This window comes from Lithobates pipiens, unplaced genomic scaffold (assembly GCF_037356315.1).
Source record: "Lithobates pipiens isolate NorthernLeopardFrog02 unplaced genomic scaffold, aLitPip1_a1.2 Scaffold_23, whole genome shotgun sequence".
NCBI classification, from domain to species: Eukaryota; Metazoa; Chordata; class Amphibia; order Anura; family Ranidae; genus Lithobates; species Lithobates pipiens.
Genome location: NW_027507785.1, coordinates 253750169 through 253774272, shown reverse-complemented (window position 1 = coordinate 253774272; position 24104 = coordinate 253750169). Strand labels below are relative to the sequence as shown.

The 24104-nt window shown below is 38.7% G+C and overlaps 1 protein-coding gene across 1 annotated transcript in view; it reads right to left on the bottom strand.

Annotated features, from left to right (window-relative positions):
* The window catches only part of RGS5 (regulator of G protein signaling 5), a 178725-nt gene extending 154989 nt beyond the window's left edge, over positions 1–23736 (bottom strand). The window contains exon 1 of the mRNA XM_077453043.1: positions 23474–23736. Within this exon, the coding sequence (XP_077309169.1) occupies positions 23474–23517 (44 nt within the window). The 5' untranslated portion in view covers positions 23518–23736. The remainder of the gene's footprint in view (positions 1–23473) is intronic.
* Between the last annotated feature and the right edge of the window lie 368 nt (positions 23737–24104).

Genomic DNA, 24104 nt, shown 5'->3' with positions numbered 1-24104 from the left:
AATTTTATAACCATAAGCAATTCGGGTTTTTTTTTTTCCATTCACAAGTAATCTTGCTTTTCCCCTTTTTTTTTTTTTTTAATCAGCACCACAATTTTAAGTTGCAGTATTTTTTATACAGTGTATTGAACATATAAGCTGAGGTGCAGGCCCTTTTAAGCATAGCTTTTTTTGTGGAGTAGTAGTGTCCCTTTAATTAGCTTCAATGCGTGTCAGGGCAATACACTGAGGAGGAGAGAGACAGCCAAAAAAAAGGAATGGGAAGACCAGCACTTATTATACTTTTTACACAACTTCTTCCTGGGTCCAAGCTCCAGGTTCCAGGCAGTGCACCGATCTCACTTCTAATCCTCAGAAATATTAAATCTCATATTTCAATAGTCCATTAGACCCTTAGCACATTTGTTCATGATGACATCCGTCACCCGTGGGGTGATCGCCGCCTGGGAGAGCAGAAGGGGGGGCGTGGGGGGTCCGGGGGAGACTCCTCCGTCTCCGGTAAGCCTCCTCGTTTCCGTCCGCCATCAGATGGCGTTCTCCCGGTCACGCTGGCTCCACTGTCTCTGCTGTTTGTTCCTACTTCACATACTGCATGCGGATGGGCAGGCGGGTAGGCAGGCGAACGGGCAGGCGGATGGACAGGCGGGGGAACACAGTCAGCGGGGAAGGACTAATTTCATTCCGGAGCGAAGCAGAATATTTTAATTTAGTTACATACTATATAATTATTTTAAAAGGTTGTTAGAGAGAGTATCATTATTATGCATTCTCTTGTTTTCAAATGTTGTAAATGCTTTGAACTATTTCTGTATAGGATCTGCGAGTATTCTCTTTTTTTTAGGAAAACATTTTATCATAGAGATCAAAGAGAACTCTAATAGCATAAAATGGGATGTGATAGTTGCAACTGAGCTCCGTGTGCATGAAGGGTATAATTTCTTCCTATTGGTAAAAATGTCACACATGTGTAATAGCTGTGGAAGCAATGTGTTCGGCACACATCAAAGGCCAAGCCAATGTATCAAGATACCATAGCCTGTGCTTTACAATCTTGTTGTCATTATTTGCCTTTAGTACACTAAATACTTACTGGCAAGAAAATGGTTTGTCATCTGTGCCTTTGTGTATTTATTTATCGAAAAACTGCAACAAAACATACAGATCTATTTATGAATGTTTTCACACAAGATTCACCCTAGACTTACACATTTTGCCAATTGGATTCAAATGGGAACTGTTTGAACCTTAGGTTAAAGTTTTGTAAATCTTGGGTGAAAACATTTATAAATAGACCCCATACTGTCGATACAAGGTTTTTCTTTTATGTTATGTATCTACTAAAGACTGAAACGTGTGCAAAGGGACCTGTACAGTAATTTGGGAATTACATGCAGCTCTCAGGTCTTTGTAGGGTTGCTTTTAAAAGCCTCTAAAAGGATCCCTAGTACCAGTCTGAAAACCAACTCTACCACACATATCATAATTATGATGTTACTCAAGATATCAAATGTATATCATTTCAATAAAACATTTAAATTGTATTCAAACGTAATTAACAAAATCTCATATAAGCTTTACTACAATAAGGTATTTTAAAAGTAACTTTCAATATTCTTAAGAATGCAGGTTTTATTACATGTAAGAACAAAATAAACTGACATTGTACCAATTAATTACAACTAAATTCATATAAGCAAATACAATTTTTATTATTATTATGATTTAAAAAAAAAAATATTCACACCTATATATTAATAGACTGATGTGTATCTGATAGTTAATGCCTAATAATCATAATACGTGAATGTGAACATATATACAGAAATATTAGTATATTGGTTCAATTTGTAATTAATTGTATGTCTAATATAGAACTAGCATTTCCCATCCACCTGTGGAAAGCCAGTTTATTATAATATAGAAGTAAATTAGGATGTTGTTGATTGGTTGTGAGATTGATCTACTAAATGCTAATGCATATTGGGAAGGCATACCCATGTGATGGAGACTGTGCTTTTTATGTTTTTTTTCTTTAATATTAATTAAAAAATTGCACTTTATATTAAATAAACTGTAGTTCCTGCATACACAAAAGTCCATTTATTTTGTTCTTATGTGCATTTCTGTATAATCTCAGGATGCGGTACTTGTAACTTTGCACCCATGCTTTCATTAACACAGCTTATGCGGGTTTCTGTGCTGTCCATCTGTCAGGTGTTCTCCCAACGGAGACTACAAGTGGCAATGCCATCATGCATTGTGCAGACATGGAGCAGATACGTATAGTGGACCTATCAGGCAAAATGACATGTAGCCATCACTGGAATAGATGCATATAGACAAGAAGTGGCTGCGATGAGCCTGCAGAAGAGCAGTTACACCAAAATGTGACAAATAATGAAAAAAAAATAAAAAACATTTTTTATTTAAAATATTGCATTTTTGGGATGGCCCAGGCTCCCCGATAGGTAAATGGAGGGCTGGGCCATCCCAGCAGGTGGAGAATATGTTGGAGATTTGGATGAGCAACAAGCTATGGACCATCGAGGCAGTGATATCACATAAAGTATAAGATATCAAGACAAAAAGAGAGCATGTACCACAATTAATTAAGCAAACAAACTGTAATCAATAGTAGTAAGAAACAATGGTCCATGTATGTAATAAGAAGAAGAATTTCCAAGTAAATCAGAACAGTGAATGTATAACTCTCTGAACAAGTTGTATTTTACACAATGAAAAGTCGAGACCTTTGTTCTTTGTATTGTAAACCTTTAATAAAAATTATTGAAATTAAAATATTGCATTTTTTTGACACACATGGCTTTGGCAGACTAGAATGAATTCATTTGGAGTTTACATCTACTTTAATGAATGTTATTATTCGTGTTTCGTCACACATTTTAATCTGGCTTCCCTGGGCAATTCCTAAGTCAGGTTAGGCTTTGTCTCTGGTATAAATATCCAAACCCACTCCATCTATTAATCAACTTTTGTAAGACAGGTTACTAAATTAAGTTGGGTTGAGGGTTTGCTGGACTTCATTTATCATTGTGTCTAAGCAGGAGAGGCTCTGCGGGGGACTTGCCAATGGGATTAATGTTTTTAAATAATTCAGAACTTCTATCCTGGGCAGGGGGGAAACGTATCCATCAGTGCTGGAACAGCACTTTAAATACCCTAGAGTGCCTATTGTGTTTGAGAGAATTGTAACAGTCTATGCTTTCTATACTAGCCATTTGGTTCCCCCTTTACTCTAACCCTTGTGCAGAGCGACAAACAGAGTATTCGATTAGCTGCTGTGAGCATAGCAGCCTGAGAATGTTTTCTTAAACATGCTAATAGGTGTGGTGCCAACATTTTCCTCTTATATGGTTTTACCCTGCATGCATCAATATTCATTACAGTTTATTAAAGGAATATTTATAGAAAATAATGAGCCTCTAATGTTACAATAGAAGAACACAAGAAATCTTCATGGAGATATGTGATCTTAATTATAGCACAGTCCCACAGGTCACACAGACTTAACTGGAACAGTGTGCTATTATGTTTCAAGAGTTTAGGGGTACGTCATCATTGAATATATTATTTACAGAGGTTTTGTGAGCTCTCTTTTTCCTTACTTTGTCAGCTTCTCAGCCCCTTTGATTTATCGAATGTTGATAAAAATTAACAAAAGTAGTTAGTCTCTATTCAACTATTTAAAAAAAATTAATTTTCATAATTTAACGCTTACTGGTGAGCAGATGTAGGAGGCACACATTAATGCAGCTTTAGTCATTAAAGCTAAAATTCAGTTAAATAAAATGTAAATCAGCACAAGGGACATTACTTGCCATCAGTATGATGTGTCCCTTGTGCTGTCTCCTGGTTTAGGTGAAATCTTCCCCCTCAGCAGGCCATCCACAGTACTTTTCCAGTGCTGCAGGACTTAAAGTGATTTTTTGTTAAAAGTAACAAACATGTTATGCTTACCTGCTCTGTGCAGTAGTTTTGCACAGAGCAGCCATGATCCTCCTCTTCTTAAGTCCCTCTTCAGCCCTCCTGGACCCTCCATCCTGTTGAGTGCCCCCACAGTAAGCAGCTTGCTATGGGGGCACCTGAGCCGAGCCACAGCTCCCTGTGTCCATTCAGACACAGAGCTGCGACATGGCCCCACCCCCTCTCTCTTCTCAGTGGCTCACTGAATGTGATTGACAGCAGCGGGAACCAATGGCGCCACGTTGCCATCTCAGCCATATATCAGGAGAGAGAATCTCAGGCAGCCAAGAGACTCCTGCAACATCGCTGGCTCGAGATGGGGCTCAGGTAACTATTAGGGGGGGCTGAGGGGGGGTGCTGCACACTGAAATATTTTTATCTTAATGCATAGAATGTGTTAAGATAAAAAACCTTCTGACTTTACAACCTCTTTAATAGAACTGAGGGCGCTGTGACAGGCACTCATCAAAAGTGTGCGACTATGCCTGCCTTTTCTGTCCAACTCCTCCATTTATAGAGACCATGCTACAGCTTTTATGAAGGAAACGTGATCTCTGGATGGAGGGGAAATTTGGTTTCATAGAAAAAATACTGCAACTTCTTTGAATGAAATGTTATCTATGAATGGAGGGAGCAGACTTTTTAATAATCTGCCCACCCTCCATTCATAGTTTATGCTTTATTCAAAGAAGCTATACAACCTCTATAAATTGAGCTGCTGGGCAAAAAAGCAGGCATAGTTGGGCATTCTTGAGGAGTTCCTGTCACAGCTCCCTTACTTCTATTAATCCCGACAGCACTGGAAGATTAAATTGGCAATGGTGGTGGGCATCGGAGGAAGAAGATTTCACCTAAACTAATAGATAGCAGCACAAGGGACACAACACACTGATAGTAAGTAATATCCCATTTACTTCTTTTTTCAACTAAACTTAGGCTAATAAATCATTATATGCAGTGTACCTGCCTCAATTTAACTTGATATCAGCTTGGCATGGAGTCTACAGAGCTTGGGGGGGGGGGGAGTACCTTATGGATAGATTCAGTGAAAGAAGCATGCTAATATGCTAATAGGGGAAGAGAGCAGAGTGATAGAGCTATGAAATCATTGTCATGCAGCTTCTCCTTTCACCCTTTCACAGTTAAGTTATGTGTGTTGAGCATAGTTGAACCTCTGCCTACCACTAGGGCCATATGCACTCTTCTTACCCTCTTATTGTTCTATGCCAGAAAACTGAATATCATGTCCTAGAAGAAATCTTCTGCCCCAAGGCTGGTATTCTTGAAATCAGTGGTCAATAAATCAGTCCCTTTATACAAAGCTACGTATTTGAGTAGAGGGGCCCTGACTAAGTTTAATAAGGTATGGGAGGGTTGGATGGCATTTACAGATACCGTTTCTGATTAACTCCTCTTATATATGTGGTCTGCTCCTTGGTTATGCTTGAAAAGCTGAGGGGAGTGTATTTCTGGGGTGGGGGGTTTTATTGACTTATCCCATTACAAATGGTATAATATGGTGAGTGTTTTTAAAGGACTTGAATTTTCCTGACTGGGAGGGATGAGGAAAGTTGGAAATTACAATTAATGTAATGTTGAATATGGTTGCAGAGACATCATCACGCCAGCATTTTTTTTTGTCTTTCTCCATGTTTTTAATATAGGCTGATTTTCCTTTATTGTAACCGCTTTAATTGTTCCGCTATATGCGGTTTACTGTTGTATATAACACTTTAATAAAAAGTAAATTATAAAAAAAAAAAAACTTATTAGGGGTGGGGAAACGAGACTGGGCTATACTGTGTAGCAGAGATGTGTAAATCTTTGGACTGGATTGACAGATATACCAATTCTTTGGTAAAACAGGTCCTATATATGTATTGCATCTATGCATTTAGCAGTTTGCCTGGAGTCCGACTTTAACAGAATAAAGAAGCACACATCCAGTATAAAAATTATAATATAATATATAATTTAAAATAAATAAAGATTTGATGAATGATGTTCTCATTGGTGACACAAGTAGTTACCTTAGTTATTCTCACTGTAATGAGCTGGTACTAATGTTATGTGTAATAATGTATCTTACTAGTCAAAAGATTTACAGTTCCTTATTTGCTCATAAAACTCTTGCTAAGTCTTCAGCCTGGAATTTCCATAGAGGAATTGATGAAGCCTCATTTTTTTCTACCCACTTCTTCTAAACTTAACTGAACAGAAGCTGCATTTCCAAGCATGTAAACTTGACTTTGAAAAACTGTTCTCACCAAACCCCAATCTATGAAAGCCACGAATGAGATGATTCTAATCGAAAGTTACACTTCATTGCTTTTAGCGCTCTCTTGCTACAGTGCAAGGACACAAAGTTATTAAAGAGTGACAAATCTCCACATTAATAAAAAACATTTCTCAGCTAATCATTTCTATTGAGCTTGGCACGTTCAATTCATACTTTGTAACTGTGGATGATGAACAGCAAATGTAATATCATTTTAGACTAAACTGTAAGATGGTTTAGATTACAGGAACATTTTTAGACAGCTTTCACACTGCCGTGCCCATAACGTCAGCAGTAAGCTTCCCCCCCCCCCCGCTAGTGGCCCAGAAAGGGTTAAAAGCCCCCGCAATATGCCGCAATAGCGGCGTTTTGTTGGCAGTATTGCAGCGCTGCCCCATTGATTTCAATGGGGAGCAGCGGTGGAGGAGCGGTAAACACACCGCTCCTTCACCGCTCCAAAGAAGCTGCTGGCAGGACTTTTCCTGACGTCCTGCCAGTGCACCCCTCCAGTGTGAAAGCCCTCGGGCTTTCACACTGGAGACAATGGTGCTGCAGTTTGAGGGCGGATTGCAGGCGCTATAACATTTTCTAACGCTATAGCGCCTGCAATATGCCCTCGGTGTGAAAGGGGTCTTAGCCCTTGTACACACGGTCGGAGATTCCGACAACAAAATCAGTCTGATTTTGTCCGTGGGATTTTGTCCGACGGATTTTGTCCGAAACTGTTGCATACACACGGTCGGACAAAGTTGTCGGAAAATCCGACGTGATGACGTTATTTCGTTACGACGGGACTACGTTCACGCTAGTAGCCAATAGCTTTGGTGTAGGAATTTGATCTGAGCATGCGTGGCACTTTGTCCGATCGGAATTCTCTACACATGATCGGAGTATGTCCGATCGGAGCATTTTGTCGGAAAATTTTACCAACAAGTTGGAAAACTTGGTCCGTCGGATACTCTGACGGAAACAGTCCGATGTAGACCACACACAGTCGGAATATCCGACTAAATGGTCCGATCGGACACATTCCTTCGGAATCTCCGACCGTGTGTGTACAAAAGTTTCTTTAATGTAAACAATAGTAATAAAACTCACATTTCAGTGGTTAAAAGCAGACGGTGTATTGGTTCCATACAACGGGGGGGGGGGGGGGAGGCATCGGTGTAATCATTCCCTTATGATGTTGAGTCCTGGTAAGTCTGTCCTCAGCTGATCCCGGCAGTGCTGATGTTTAATCCGGCTGGCAGCGATGGAGGAGCATCCGCGCGAGGCTTGGAACGCAAACAAGGCTCCAGGCGAGGGGAAATGACGTCACCAAACGTGTGATGCGTTTCCTGAGCTGGCAGAGCAGTGGATGGTAGGATGGCTGCACTCCTTTGTCAAGCTGACAAAGGAGTGCAGCCGTCACACCATCCACGGCTCTGGCCTCGTGCGGATGCCCCTCCATCGCTGCCAGCCGGATTAAACATCAGCTGCTGGGATCAGCTGAGGACAGACTTACCAGGAATCAACATCATAAGGGAATGATTACACCGATGCCTTTCTCCCCTCTATGAGACTCGCTGGATCACAGATTGGAGTAAGGGGTCGATCCCGACCTCTTACCACGCGATCAGCTGTCAGTCAATGACAGTTGATCATGTGATTAAACAGAGCAATCAGCTGTCATTTAGCTGTCAGAGGGACGTCAGTCCCGATCAAGGAGAGCAGCTGCCAGCAGTTCACAACAGTGCCGTCTACCAGTGGCCATCTGTGCCATCTACCAGTGCCCACAGTGCCACCTTTCAGTGCCCACAGTGCTCCCTATCAATGGCACCAATCAGTGCCTCATCAACAGTGCTGCCCATCAGTGTCACCTACCAGTGCCCATCAGTGCCGATCAGTGCCACCTATCAGTGCCACCTATCCGTGCCATCTATCAGTGGTACCTATCAGTAACACCTATCAGTGCCCTTCAGTGCTACCCATCAGTGCCAACCATCAGGGCCCATCAGTGCCATCTTATCAGTGGCTATCAGTGCTGCCTTAGCTGTGCCCTTCAGTACCACCTTATCTGTCCTCATCAGTGCCGCCTTCTCTGTGCCTATCAGCGCCATCTTATCTGTGCCTATCAGTGCCCATAAGTGCAGCCTATCAGTGCCCACCAGTGCAGCCTATCAGTGCCCATCAATGCTGCCTCATAAGCGCATATCAATGAAGCAGAAAATTTACCTGTTTGAAACATTTTATAACAAACAATGAAACATGATTTTATTTCTTTCAAAATTTTCTGTGTTTTGTTTGTTTAGCAAAAAAATAAAAACCCCAGCTGTGATGAGCGAGTATATGAGACTCGCCTGACCATAGAATGGAGTAAGGGGTCAATCCCAACCTCTTACTATGCAATCAGCTGTCAGCCATAGCACGAGGAGGAAAAAAAAGCCGATCACCGGTGACTTGAGAGGGACATTGGTGCCGATCGTGAAGGTACCTAACAGTGCCCACCAGCGCCCACCAGCGCTACCTACCAGTGTCCACCAGCACCACCTACCAGTACCCACAGTACTACCCATCAGTGCCCACAGTGTCACCTCACAGTGCCTCACCTCACAGTGCAATCTATCAGTGCCCTCAGTGCCACCTACCAGTGACCATCAGTGCCACCTATCAGTGCCCATCAGTGCCATCTGTCAGTGCCACCCATCTGTGTCACCCATCAGGGCCCATCAGTGCCATCTTATCAGTGCCATCTAATCTGTGCCCATCAGTGCAGCCCACAAGTGCCCATCAGTGCAGCCCATCAATGTCTGTCAGTGCAGCCTCACCAGTGAATATCAATGAAGGAGAAAAATGACCTGTTTGCAAAATTTTATAACAAACTATGAAACATGTTTTTCTTTCCAAAAAAGTCTTTTTTTGTTTGTTTAGCAAAAAATAAAAACCCAAATGGTGATTAAATACCACCAAAAGAAAGCTCTATTTGTGTGAAAAAAATGATAAAAAATTCAGTGTACAGTTTTGTATGACGACGCAATTGTCATTCAAAGTGTGACAGCGCTGAAAGCTGAAAATTGGTCTGGGCAGGAGGGGGCTTAAGTGCCCTGTAAGCAAGTGGTTAAAGAGACGCTGCTTTCAAATAACACTGTTTCATCAAATTAAATGTATATAATTGCTAATACTGCCCTTTATGTAGCAATTCATTATGTCTTTTGTTAGTAACTGAGTTTGAGCCGGCACTGCTCTCTCCCAGCTCTGACATCACCAGGGTTTATTACTGCTGCCTTTGAAGCCTCCAGCACCTGAGGATGTGTGTGGGAGCATGTCTGCATGTTTTCAGTTACAGCAGTGAGGTTCTAACCTCAGTGTTGAAGAAGAAAAGAGACCTGCACCCCAATATCATTCGCAGAGCAACAGAAGCTTAACAGGCAGAAGTCAAGCTCCTTAGTGACGTCAGTATGGGGATGGGGAATAAGCAGCAAGATCTGTTTAGTACAAAAAACTATTGGTATGCTTGTAAGTGTTGCAGGTTGAAGAAAAGTGTACCTTTTATAGACAGGAGGAATAATGATTTGCAATAGGGCAGCATCTGTAGGTGCAAGTTTCAAACATTTAATTTACATTGGCAGCTTCAGAAGGGTTCATTGGTGACTATATTTCTTTAAGTTACATTAGAGATAACATACAGATAGAATAGGCAAATGAATTTCAAGGTGCTGTCTATTTCTTCAGGCTTCTGTCTAACTAAAAGCATCTATATGCAAGCTTTAAGAACTGTTTCCTTCTCCAGGAAAACTAGCAAAAGAAGAAAGTTGTAAAAACATATTTATATACATATAGATTTATAGAGAATATTTATTAACAATTTGTATGAATTTTGTACTCTGTCAGCTCTTATATGTTTAGTATGCCTGTATGGGAAAAATAGAGGGGGCATATTTAGAATTAAATTTATATAAACCTGGGAGTATATTTATCCCTTACAGGCAGTACTTTCAGCTCAATCCATAACTATATATCAAGATAAAAATAATAACATAGACTTCAGTATCAATACATCTGCCCAAACTGTGATAAAAAATCCATATATTTATTAATATTTCATTAAAATGTTCATCATAAAATATATAAGACTGGTATACAAGAACACATAAAATTGCTGGGAGTACATTCATCCCTTAAAGGGAGTGCCTTCATCTCAATAAATCATATCAGGGAATAAAAACGTTGGGCTTTACAGTTAGCAATACAACTATACAAACTATGTCATAAAATACATATATTTATTATTTCATTACATTTTTATCATAACATATATAAGGCTGGCATATACTATATCTACATCACATTGCTACAGTATTCCATTTAACCACCCCATCGTCTGGTCTAACACAAAGGATGTTCAACTAACACAAGTCCAGGTTCCCTCAAACTGCAAAATGATGGGATCAGAGTGACAGTTTTATGATTAAACACAGCCACTTCTCCAGGAGAATGAGAGGATCTATCTTCATAACCTAAGGTGAAAGTTAAACCAGCCACAATAAAATCATTTTGGTGCCTTCCATTTACAATATGTGTGAACCCAACCATCCAGGGCTAACCATATGAGCTCATGGAACAATAGTGCTACCACTCCCTCCAAAATTGTCCCAATGATTACATTACACCAGAACCATGTTGTTCAAATTAGTGTCTGTAGCCCATTTTGGAGCAAACTCGAAGTTGCTTCCCAAGGTTTAGGTCAGGACAATGCTCTTTGGATCTGTTGCTATTTTATTTTACTGTTCAATAGCTTCACAATGATATGCCCCTCAGCAGTAGCATTAAATTATTTGGCACAAAATTCCAATGTAAAAATCCCAACTCTGAGCTGATACTGGTAGGGATATGGAGCATTGGATGTCTTCAGCAGGGGTAACCCATAGGGCAGATATCCCTCATATCCAGGTAAGAATGTCTACTGGGTGTCATGGGGACACTCCCCTCACCCACAGTTATAATGAAGCAGGTGTGGGACAAATGTATGATGCAGAAAATTTGATAATAATCAAATCTCCAAAAACTGCATAATCTTTGTAAATATGTTTAAAAAGCTTGCATATAAATATTTTTAGTTTGTCACTAAAAGGTATTACTTTGACAGTAAGTTTGGTCATTTTTTCGTGTATCCGTATTCCTCTGTAAAAAACACAGTCTTTTTTTCTTAGATAAAGTACAAAGTTATGGTCAATAATATTATACAAAAAACAGTGATTAAAAATGTTAATGGAAACCTAATTTCTTATAATGTCCTGCCATTAAAACAATGTACTCTATAAATTGCACTAGGCATTGTCTCTACATAAATAATGACACCTATAATAGAAAGAGCGAGGGCAGAAAAAAAGACCAAGTGGTCCACCGAGTCTGTCCCATTTTTTTTAAATATATGTTTTTGAGGTTTTTTGTTAACTTTTTTTGTATGAGTATAGATCTATGTTTTTTCCTAAGCATGTGTGAATCCAGTTACTGTTGACTGACTCACTACTTCTGCTGGAAGTCTATTTCATACATTAACTATAGAATAGTTCTATTCTATAGTTCTAAGATTCCTTTTGAACTTTCCTCCTGCTAGTTTGGGATCATGTCCCCATGTTCTTGATCCTAGCTTCATATTGAAAGTACTGCCCTGCTGAACCTCATGCACCCCTTTAAAGGATTCAATCGTGTCTCCTCTTTCCCTTCTTTACTACAGACTGTACATATTAAGTTCCTATAGTCTCTCCTGATATTTTTCATTAATTTCACCATTTTTGTTGCCCATCTCTGGACTTGTTCAGCACTACTATGCAAAAGCTTTAGGGAGGTATAAAAAAAACTGTAAATTAAGAATGCTTTCAGAAATAATAGTGTTATTATTTTATTTTTATCAATTAACAAAATGGAAAGTAAATGAACAGACAAGAAATCCAAACCAAATCAATATTTGGTGTGGCCACCCTTTGCCTATAAAACAACATCCATTCTTCTAGGTGCACTTGCATGCCGTTTTTGAAGGAATTCAGCAGAAAGGTTGTTCCAAACATCTTGGAGAACTAACCACGGGTCTTCTGTGGATGTAGGCTGCCTCAAATCCTTCTGTCTCTTCATATAATCCTGGACAGACTCGATGATGTTGATGTCAGGGCTCTGTGGGGATCAAACCATCAGGTCCAGGACACCTTGTACTTTCTTACACTAAATTAAATTGGCTGTTTGCCGTTTTTGTTCTGCTGCAGAATAAATTTAGGGCCAATCACAGGCCTCCCTGATGGTACGGTGTGATGGTTAAGTGTCTGCCTGTATTTCTTAGCATTGAGGTCACCATTGATCGTGACCAAATCTCCATCTTCATTTGCAGAAATGCAGCCCCAAACTTGCAAAGAACATTCACCATGATTCACTGTTACCTGACACTCATTATTGTACCGCTCTCCAGTCCTTCAGTGAACAAACTGCATCCTGCTACAGCCAAATATTTCACATTTTGACTCATTAGTCCTGAGCACCTGCTGCCATTTTTCTGCACCCCAGTTCTTATGCTTTGTTGAGTTGAGTCACTTAGCATTGTTTCCACGTTGAAGGTGTGACTTTTTGTCACAATTCTTCCATGAAGACTACTTATGGTCAGACTTCTCCAGACAGTAGATGGTTGTACCTTTGTCCCACTAGTTTCCACCAGTTCTGTGCTAATGGCACTGCTGGACATCTTCTGATGTCGAAGTAAGCTTAATTTGCCTTTCATCTGCTGCATAAAGATTCCTTGGCCAACCACTGAGTATACGGTCCTCAACGTTGCTGTTTCTTTGTGCTTATTCAAAAAAGCTTGAGCAACACATCTTGAAACCCCAGTCCGCTGAGAAATCTTTGCTTGGCAGAGACCTTACTGATAAAGTATAACTACATTGTGTCTTGTTGCTATGCTCAGTCTTGCCATGGTGTATGATCTGTGAAATGAAACTGTCTTCCACAGCCTCAGCTTAGTAGCAGAGTTTGGCTGTTCCTCACCCTGTTTTAAGTCTCCCCCACAACTGCTTTTGTTTTAGTTAATGACTGTCTTTCAACCTACATATGAAATTGACAATCATTAGCACCTGCTTGGTACAATTGGTTAACCATACACCTGACTCTAATCTTACAAAATCCCTGACTTTGTACAAGTATACAAAGTGTGTAAGTGTAATAATTGATGCTGGTTTAAATCCAAGGGGAAGTCACACCAAATATTGATTTCATTTAGATATCTCTTCTGTTTGCCCACTTTGCGTTTTGTAAATTGATAAAAATAAACTATTAAAACATATATTTTGAAAGCATTTTTACTTTACAGCATTTCTTCACACCTGCATAAAACTTTTGAACAGTACTGTACCTTATCAATATCTTTTTTAAGTGGGGTTTCCAGAATTAGACACAGTGTCCCAAATTAGGTCTAACTAAAGATCTATTGTATATATGAGAATCAGGACCACCTGATGCATCCTAGAATTCTATTCGCTTTTACCACTGCCTGGCTACACTGTTTGCTCATTTTGCAATTACCTGAAATAAGTACCCCCAAATATTTTATCTCTGTTGTGCTGGCTAACATTGTATCCCCAATATTAAAGTGGTTGTTAACCCTTACAAACCACTTTGGCCTACAGGTAAGCCTAGATTAAGGCTTACCTGTAGGTCCAAGAAATATCTTCTAAACCTATACGGTCCTATACGAAGACAGACACCGCTGTCTACAGCGCATGTGCCGTAGACAGCGGCGCGCAGGTGTACTGAGCGCGGCATCGTCAATGACGAAGTTGTCGCGCGTGTCGGCTCCCGTGCGCATGCGCGGGAGTGACGTCATCGCGGCTTCGCCGAATGACAGCGGCGGAGCTGCGAGACCCCACCAAGAAGATGGATGCACTGGACTACAGGGGACAGCGGTGACATCGCTGGCTCCTGTGTCAGGTAAGTGACACATAATGGACTACTATGTGATGCATAGTAGTCCATTATGCTTTGCCTTTGCAGGGAATGAAAGATGAAGTAAACTCATCAGGGTTTACTTCCTCTTTAAAGTAGAATTAAAAGAAGGACACATAGGCTGACCTCCTACTAAAATAATTATTTGCCTTGGTGTTTCTGGAATCAATAAATAATTGCCCTAGAGCAAGTCTGTTGATCCAAAAAGTCAGAATCAAGTCAAAAGTGCTGCTGGATTCTTGTTTCATGTTAGTGGTTCAGAAAGTTTTATAGCCACCAGATCACCATGACAGCCTTAAAAGTAGCATTTTCAGAAGGAGAAGTCAGTAATAACAGCTTCCATATTCTCTCAGTACCGGTTTCCTTGGAAATTGTCTGGCACCCTGTGAATTGTCATTAATTATTCCTTTTGACATATTACTGTCACATCTTTTATTGTTTCTGTTCTTTCCATAAAGAAGTATCCCTGTTCTATAACCGATGATGGAAAAAAAAAAAGGTTTCAATTGTTTCTTTGTGACATTCAGCCTTAACTCAGAGTGAATTAGCTTCAGTGTCAACAAAGAACCAAATAAACACTAAATCAGAATAAGGAAACAAATGGAAGTAATATCTGCCATCAATGAGAACATTGTCTACCAGATGTATTTACCTTACAAGTACAAAAATAGAAGCTTTTTTGTGGAGCATTGTGAATTTTAACATAATTCAAGAAACATTGCACAATCTTTGAAAAACAGCATATCCTGCAAACAATTATTAAGCTCCAGGTTCAACTTTGTGTCATAAATACATGATTAATATTAAGGCAGAAAAATCATGTGATGCCAAATGCAAACAGATAAAGAATATATTCCATAGAATTGTACATGCTCCACAATGAAACCAATGTAACAGCTGGGAATTAGTAACTTCATATATCTCCTATGTATTCATATGGTTTTAGAAAGCATATGGATATATTCAAGTGTATACACACTTCTTACAAAAAAAAAAGTATGGGCATGATTTTTTTAGTGTATGTCATCTGTGATTTATCACATGCTTTGAAATAAGGCAGTAAAGCTTAACTCATCATATACATTTTATTTTTCCATAATGCACTGATCAAATGCATCAAAAGCACATTTTGCATATGTTTGTAGTCAATTTTTTTATTTTATTCCTAAATATAACAAAAACAAAATAACTGGATATTAACATTTATAGGTATTAACACCAGATCCAGGGAATGTCCAACAGCCTTCTGATGGATCAAAAAGAAATGTATATTTTCCCCACTGCATCAAATTGTATTAAGCTTTATCGTTTTTTTTGCCTTCCTCTGTATCAACTATGGATATATGGTTCTGTATATGGAGGTTTTCTATTTATTTATTTGTTTATTTCTATTGGTTAAACTAGATAAATGTGTTTCATTATCAGTCTGGCTAACTATGTAACTATCCACAGTGCATTCTTCAGAGTTCTACTGGATGAAGCCACATGCTCTAATAGTAAAAAATAATTCCAAAGGCAAATCAAAATTTCATTTAGATATATTTGCAAACACTCAAAAAAAATAGGAGTAAATTTGGAAGCAAAGGAGTGAGGTGAATAAAATAAAGTGTAGGGATCTTTTTGGTGACCGAAAAACAAATGGATCATTGAAGCAAACACTGTACTGCTACGCTTGTAGTTTTATTACAGATTTGTATAAACAAAACAAATGCTAGCATCAGAATTTGATCACTTTCCAAACAGTAAAGAGACCTTACAACTGTTACTGATATTTGTAAGCTTCAGTACAGAAGTAACACATTCATATATGAACTTCTATAACTTGAAACTTGCAATAAAAAGGTCTGGTACAAGTTATGAAATTTTTGTCCATTTTAAGGTATCTCAACATATCATACATATATATTAGGAAATAAAAGAACACAGGACTTTCATGGTACCAAATTAAGTAATGTTTTTAGTTGTAGTTACTTGTTTATTTACTTGTTAATTTTGTTTCTACTATTCTCGGGTAAATATTCTCCCTAAATATGCCAAAACCCTGTTGTGTATAGTGTATTTTACTGCAAAAAAAGTAAATTTGCTCACATGAAAGAGCTCCTCCTCTCCAACAGTAGCTGAATGGATCTGTCTAGTTAATGCTATCTTGTTGTATGAACTAATTTATTAGTTTAGACGTAAACCACTAAAATTTGGATTTATTTGGAACCCTTTGGTTGGATCTAACTAAACACTTTTTATATAGAACCTTGGTAATACCTAAGGTGTACTGTTGATTCTTGGACATACGTTTTCTCTGATACTCTATAACAGCCTTTCTCAACCAGGGTTCCTCCAGAGGTTGTTAAGGGTTCTTTGAGCAAAGAGCAGTTTCTGAGAGTAACCACTGACAACCATGATCTTTTGCTATATGTAAGGGAGGGCTCTTCCCAATGACCACAAATGTAAGTATAAATGTTCCTATTGACCATCATGCTAATGTATAGTGAGCTGCAAATATAGGAATTATTTGAATGAATACATACCTGCTGTGTTCTTCTCAGGAAGTGGACCAATGGTCTAAGAAATACATAGAGAATGTTTTAACTTTTTCTCAATATCTACATATAGACATTGTGGTATTCACAATGTGTTTAATGACTGTCTACCAGATGTATTTACCTTACAAGTTTGAAAACAGAAGTCTTTCTTTATGCAGCATTGTGAATTTTAACATAATTCATGAACCACTGCCACCATCATACTTTTCTAAGTGAACAGTCTCTACTTAGTCAGTAATTTGACCCCTTTGAGCTAATAACCAAGAATAATCATGAAATAAGTGAGGTTGGAGAAAAGTCAAATCTACTGATCTCTGCACTTGTGCCAGGTCAATGGCTTAAAGAGGACCTGTACTGTGGAAGCTGTACCCAAAAACAGCAATCAGAAGATCTTGTCATTAACATTCCCTATGGTCTCTCCACAACTGATCTTTCACCCATTATTGGCCTATTATGCCTTGTCCTAGACTGCTTCTGATGTTCTCTGATCACTCATGTAACATTCTAGAACCTCTTCCCCTTATTTCTTTATAAACAATATGCTCAACTGTAATCACCAGCATGTCCTCAAAAGGAAAACTGCAAATGTATGCAGTTAAACATTGTATTACGGACTCATTGAGAACTAACACAATAGAAATAGATGAAAACAAAAACAACTTATGTATGTGGAGATTTAGAGATACAGTATGGGAATATGTTAATGCTGGACTGCTCAGGTCAACTTTGCTCTAAATTCAGAAGTTACAGTGAATTTTTTTTATGAGTGATCTTATCTTATCGACTCAGTGTGTGCTCCAGAGGGAACACAAGAGGAGCTCAAAAGAGATCATGTCACTAATCTGCCTCATCACAGCTCACCTTTCAAAAGGGACCAATATGGTGCAGCTTACATGATGAGCCACTGGTAGAGTGAAAAAAAACCCAGCTTCCTTTAGTTTCCTCTCATGCCATAATCACATAGGAGGTGAAGGAGAAAGAGGTGAAAAGGAAGGACAGGAGGAAAAGAGGGAAGAGGAGGTGGTGGTGAAGGAGGTAGAGAAAGATGAGGTGAGGAGGATAAAGAACTGGAGTAGGAGGAGAAAGTGGTGCTGGCTAAGTAGGTGGAGGAGGAAAAGGTGAGAAAGAAGTAGATGAGGAGTAGAGAGAGGAGGTTGTGGTGGTAGAGGAGACAGAAGTGAAGAGGAAGTAGAAGAGGAGTAGAGGGAGGAGGTAGTGGTGGTTGAGTAGGTGGAGGAGAAAAAGGTGAAGAAGGAGAGGAGCAGTAGAGGGAGGAGGTAGTGATGGTGGTTGAGGAGGTGGAGGGGGAAGAAATCAAGAAGGAGGTAGAGAGAGAGAGAGAGAGAGATAGAGAGAGGGTGGCAGTGGTTAAGGAGAAAGTGGAAGAGGTAAACAAGGATGGAGAAGAGGAGTAGATGGAGGAGAAAGTGGAAGGGCAGGAGGCAGAAGAGGTCATGGCTCTGGTCAAGGTCCACTGCATAAACAACAAAAACAGAAAGGACACAAACGCCTTGCAAGTTACTTCCAACACTCTATTAAAGAATATAATAGTACAAGTTACAAGTTTATCAACTCTGCTGAATCCAGTCATAACCAGTTTCAAGGGTTTTAGTGGGGATAGTGGTGGAGCAATAGACCTAGCAATGGCAGTTTTTTTTTCTTACCAGAAAATTACAGTATTTTGAGGCTATACTTTTGCTGGTCAAGCCACTACTGATACTAATCAAATAAAAGTAGATTGGGGTGTTGCTGCTGTCTGTAATTGGTCACAGTGCCAGTTCCAACATACAAAATTCAACTTTAAGGCATCCCACAAATGTATTTTTTGACAGATTTGTGTATGGTCCATGTTGGCCTTAAATCCGCACGAACAGGGTCCTATCTCTACTGTATTTTTTTTTTTTACTTTTTGGAAATTGCACCAACTTCCTATGGCAGTGCCAAGCTTCACATGCCTATTTTACAATTGGTTTCCTATTAGCTGCTAAAAATGGCAGGAATCTACAAACGGGATCACTTCCTTTCCCCTTCCATTAACTTTACTAGGTTCTGGTTTTATTACATGGTTACATAGTTAGTCTGGTTGAAAAAAGATACAAGTACATCCAATTCAACAAATAGAAGAAAAAAAATAGTATACAATCATATATGCACAATCCTATACTTTACATACTAAAGATGATCCAGAGGAAGGCAAAACAACCAATAAAGCATGATCCAATTTGCTCAAGTGGGGGAAAAGATTCCTTCCTGATCCCCCAAGAGGCAATCAGATATTCCCTGGATAAACGTTACCTATAATTATTAGTATCTGGTTATATTATATGTACAGTATCTAGGAAAGAATCCAGGCTTTTTTAAAACAATCTACTCAGCTAGCCAGAACCAGTTCTTGAAGGTGCCTATTCCACATTTTCACAGGTTATACTGTTAAGAAGCCTTTCCCTATTTGGAGATTAAATATAGACGTAAAGAGTGCCCCTTTGTCCTCTGTGATGACTTTAAAGTGAATAACTCAATACCAAGTTCACTATATGGACCACTTATGTATTTATACATGTTAATCATATCCCCCCTAATCTCATCTTCTCAAGAAAAATTCAGTTCTAATCTTTCCTCATAGGTGAGCTCATCTGTGCCTCTTATCAGTTTGTTTGACCTTCTCCAGTTCCCCAATATTAGTGAATTGGTGCCTAAAACTGAACTGCGTATTCCAGAAACAGTGCATTGAGGTTGGCTTGAAAGTTGGAGACATCCTGTAAGGATGTTATTCCACTGCATAGCGTGGCATCATCTGCAAACACTTAAATATTACTTTTAACCAAAGACCCTATATTATTTATAAATAAAACCTATTTATAAATATACTAAAAAGTGAGGGTCCCGACACTGAACCTTTTGAGTATGAATCATTAACCACTTCACTCTGGATATGCTCTTTTAGTCAGTTTTCTATCCAAATACAAATTGATCTTTCCAAGCCTGTAGACTTTACCTTACACATTAGCCATGTGTGGGGAACGAAATGTCAAATGTTTTTGCAAAATCGAATTAAATAATATATCCACAGACACGTCTTTGTCTAAGATTTTGCTTACTTCCTCATAGAAAGAAATCTGATTTGTTTGTCAACCTTTGTCAGATTTGTGAATGAAACATTTCAGGAGTATACATAATATTTTACCTGAATTTACTATTTTATTGGCACGGTTGCATTGCCTATAGTGGCAAACTTGGTATTTGTCTCTGGCAGCTTATATATGACTATTCTAACAGGGAATTCTACAGTCGCCCCATATGCACATTGCATCCTGGATCATGTCATTTACATTTTGGCACATTTATGAGATGTCATACATGTGTTAAATATACTGAATACGCATGGCGAACATGATAACCCTTGACTCTTGGCTGTCGCAGTGGAAGAGGGTAGGGAAACAGACATGTATGAAATGTTGTATGACACCTCATTCATGTCTATGTGATGGCAAGACTAAGTGAAGATCATACAAGCCAACACTTTATGTATATCTACCACAGAGTGGTTTTGGATTGTGGCTAATTACAATGCATAGTGCAAAGTTACAAATCTAGGGAATGTTTACAGACAATGCCTATGTAAACTTCAAATGCAGACAGTGCAAATTCCAAGTAAAGCTTCATAAATCATGTTGCAATATTAATACAAAATATTAATAGCTATTGATTAAACTGAGATCTCCGCAACAGCTTTAGATCAAAAGGTTAAGCAGCAGTAATACCATGATGACAGATAGTCATGTTAACAAAATCCCTTGGTGGCCCAGACCATGAAAACCACAGTAGGTAGGCTGGTAAGTGATAGTTTATCTTTCCAAGCGTCTCTTGATGTAACATTGAAGATTTCCATATATTTGAGAATGAACCTGGTAGCTATAAAAAGGAGACATAATTTCATGGACACGCTTGCAACCGACCAAAGTGTTTGATCTGTGGAAAGTTAAAGCTGTTTTAACCTGATACCAATCAGACCACATAATATTTTAATAAAGTACTTCTAAGTGGAAAATATGTGAATGAACTACGGTATATAAAGGGGCACACAGTATATTCTGAATTACAGCGCTGTGGTTTAAATTCTTCCAAACCAAGAGATGGTTCCTTATGAAATTTAAGAAAAGATCTTTAAAAACACATTAATGGAATTCATTTACAGCAAAACTGAGTTGAACAAATTCTGAGTATAGTTTATAAATACCGTGGCAAAAGATTGCTTTTCCATAATGAAGTTATATAGCTTGGTTCAAAACATAAGCATAGCATTCCTATGCCTGGAGTTACTGTGTGTCTACTCTTACTTTATATCTATACACAATGTTGAGTGCTTTGAATGATCCCATGCATAAAAGTTGCATATCCTATCTCCATTCTACTGCATGTCCTTAAAGTTTGAAAAATAACAGATTTGTATGTTTGATAGTACACATCCCACTTTCTTGCAGGATATATAAATGAATGATTTTCTTGTGCCTTTCTGAGCATTTGTTGTCATGGGTTTTGGTTGGGATTAAGCACAGAATAGTCCCAATGTTATGATGTAAAACTTGACGTCACTATAAATCATTGGAATATAATTTGATTTTAACACAAAAACTTGTCAAGATGTTAAAATAATTTCCAGGAACCCTTGACTTCTACAGAGAGCATAAACTAGTTACTTAGGATTCTGTGCTTGATATTCTAAAGAAATAGAGGCTGAGGGAGATTGAACAAGGTGTTTTGCTTGGATATAATTGGTAGTAGTATTTGGCGTCACTATAATTGAAGTAATCACTCAGTGAACATACATTTTGCAAAGCGTAAATTTACTTTGCTTAAGCTGGCCATATACTGCTCAAATTTTGTCTGATTCCTGCTGGTTCAGCTATAATTTGAGCAGTGTGTGACCCTGCCTGCACCACTCCATTTGACAAAAGTTGACTGTTCAATCCACTTTTGTCAAAGAAGCCTGTTGGAAATTTCTCTGATGAACAGCACCTGTATCCACTTAGATGCAGGCACTATCCAAGTATCCCGACAGCCGCTGGTGCCAGCTGTCAGAATAAAATGCCCTGACAGGGGAGAATTATCCATCAGTGCTGTCAGCCTGGATGAAGGAATCTGTTAGATTTCTATGTTCAGCCCAGCTGAATGAAATAAATGTATACATGTATGGCCAGTTTTAGTTAACAACCTCCACTCCTTTAGTACATGAACCTCCTTATCTTGGACAACTGAAAGGCATGGCAATCCTTTTATGACATGTTTCTTATGTTTATGATGTTTCTTAGGTATAATTATCAGATAATTAGGGAGGCTATCCATGGCTTAATTTGAACCTGATTGGGGCATGAAGCTCTTCCTTAGGGGGTAGTATTGCATTCCTATGACAGTCAGAAGTGTTTGCTATCACTTAGAGATTACACAAAGCAAACAGGGTGCTAAGTGTTCATTGTGTGTATTGATGGTTGTACAGAAGATGGTATCCCTTCAAGTGTGAGGACAGGGAGATGTCAAGTTCAGTAAGATAACTGTCCATCTATGCTTATCCATTATCATTTCATATAAATGTATCCTTCACCAAAATCATGGCAACAGGAAGCAAAGAAAAAAAAACATATTGATTCTTTCAACTCTATAACACTAATTTGATTTCATAGATTGGATTAGGTGTATGGGTTTTAACAAAGTCATCCTTAGAAATTAGTAGGCAGCATCATCTGAATGTTTCAAGTGAAGTATTGTGATGACATACCGTATCTACACATTTCCAAAAAATGTGAATGACCTCGGGAACTATACATTAATAAGCTTACAAATATTATCCCAAGAGCTTATGCACATGTCCAGTGCCAATGCTGCTTCTGGTCAATGTCCTAATGGTCATCATCGTGGCTGGGATTATTAGGGTAAGCATTTGTGAACTGAATGGGAATTGTAGCATCAGTGCCTTTAGGTACCACATTCATTTTAAAGTAATGCATTTCAAAGCAAAAGCTGAGCACATGTCTGTGCAAGACTTTTACACCAAGTGGCAGGGAGAACTGTGAGTATGTCAGCCGATATGTGGATTAATATCTTTAAGAAAGCAGCTATGTAACTCCAATTAAAATAAAGAATACGTATTATATCTTTTTTGTTTTTTTTAAACGTCATGCCTATTATAAATGACATAGTATGGAATTAGAACTATAGCCTTCAGCATAGCTGAGCTGCCAACAATTTAAAAGACCTCCTGGGAAGACCTCTGTTAAAATTGTATCACTTTGCTTAGATTCAGGTCAAACTGATCCTGGAAGACTGACGTGCATTACATTTTTTTCTCTGCAGTTCAAATACTCCACAATAATTTAAGAAACCAAGATAATCTGAATAGTAAAAATTAAATGCAACATTACAAAAAAAAGTTTTTTGGTAAAAAATATTGATCATTAGAGGTCACAATGGGTAAAAATGGGTAAGAAAAATGGGTAAAAAAATAAATAAAAAGATCAAAAAACAAAGATGCCTGTTGTGAATCATATACAGCTGGTCATTATGTATTAAGTCTGGGTCTAAATCTTATAGAGGCTAATGAGAATTTAAGGGAATAAAAGACCTATGCAGATAAGCCTTTTAGTGCACAGTATAGAACAGTACATCAGTGTTCATCCTACTGACACAGTATTAGTTGTACTCCGAGCAGTCTCACCTCTCCAGGCAGGTGTGGGGCAGGGCAGCTAATCCTTTACACATGGTGGCTTCTGTGTGGTGCTGGTCCTTGACAATTGACTGGTATAATCTTTTCCTCTCTCTTTGGCAGAAGGCTTTGTCTTTCTGAAGACAGTTGTCTCTGGTTGTCTTAGATAAGCACTGTGCCGCAGTCTGTCTCTGGCTGTCTGATAAAGCTGTCTAGAGCTTTGACAGCAGTACTCTCTCTGGTTTTCTCACTCTGAGGTCTCAGTCTCTTAGTAGCAGAAGTATATAGTGGTTTAACCCTGGAAGTGAGCCAACCCCTCATCCAATGACATCCTCCTGAACAGCGCAAGCTGGAGAGAGCAGTAAGTTCTGTGCTTTCCCCAGAGCTAGAAAGCATGCAGACCCTGGATATTAACCCATTGTGCTGGCTTCCCTGGATGTCAGGCTTCTCTTATTTCATCAAGGGACTAACTTACCATAAACTCTACCAGTGAATACTTAATCTGCAACATTTTTATTGCCAGCTAATAACTTTGGGACATACCAAAAGTTTCTACTTTTAGCTATAGACCAAAAATGTATATTTAGCAAGAGGGACGTATATCACATTCTTACAATTATATTGTGTTTTTTCTTAAATTATT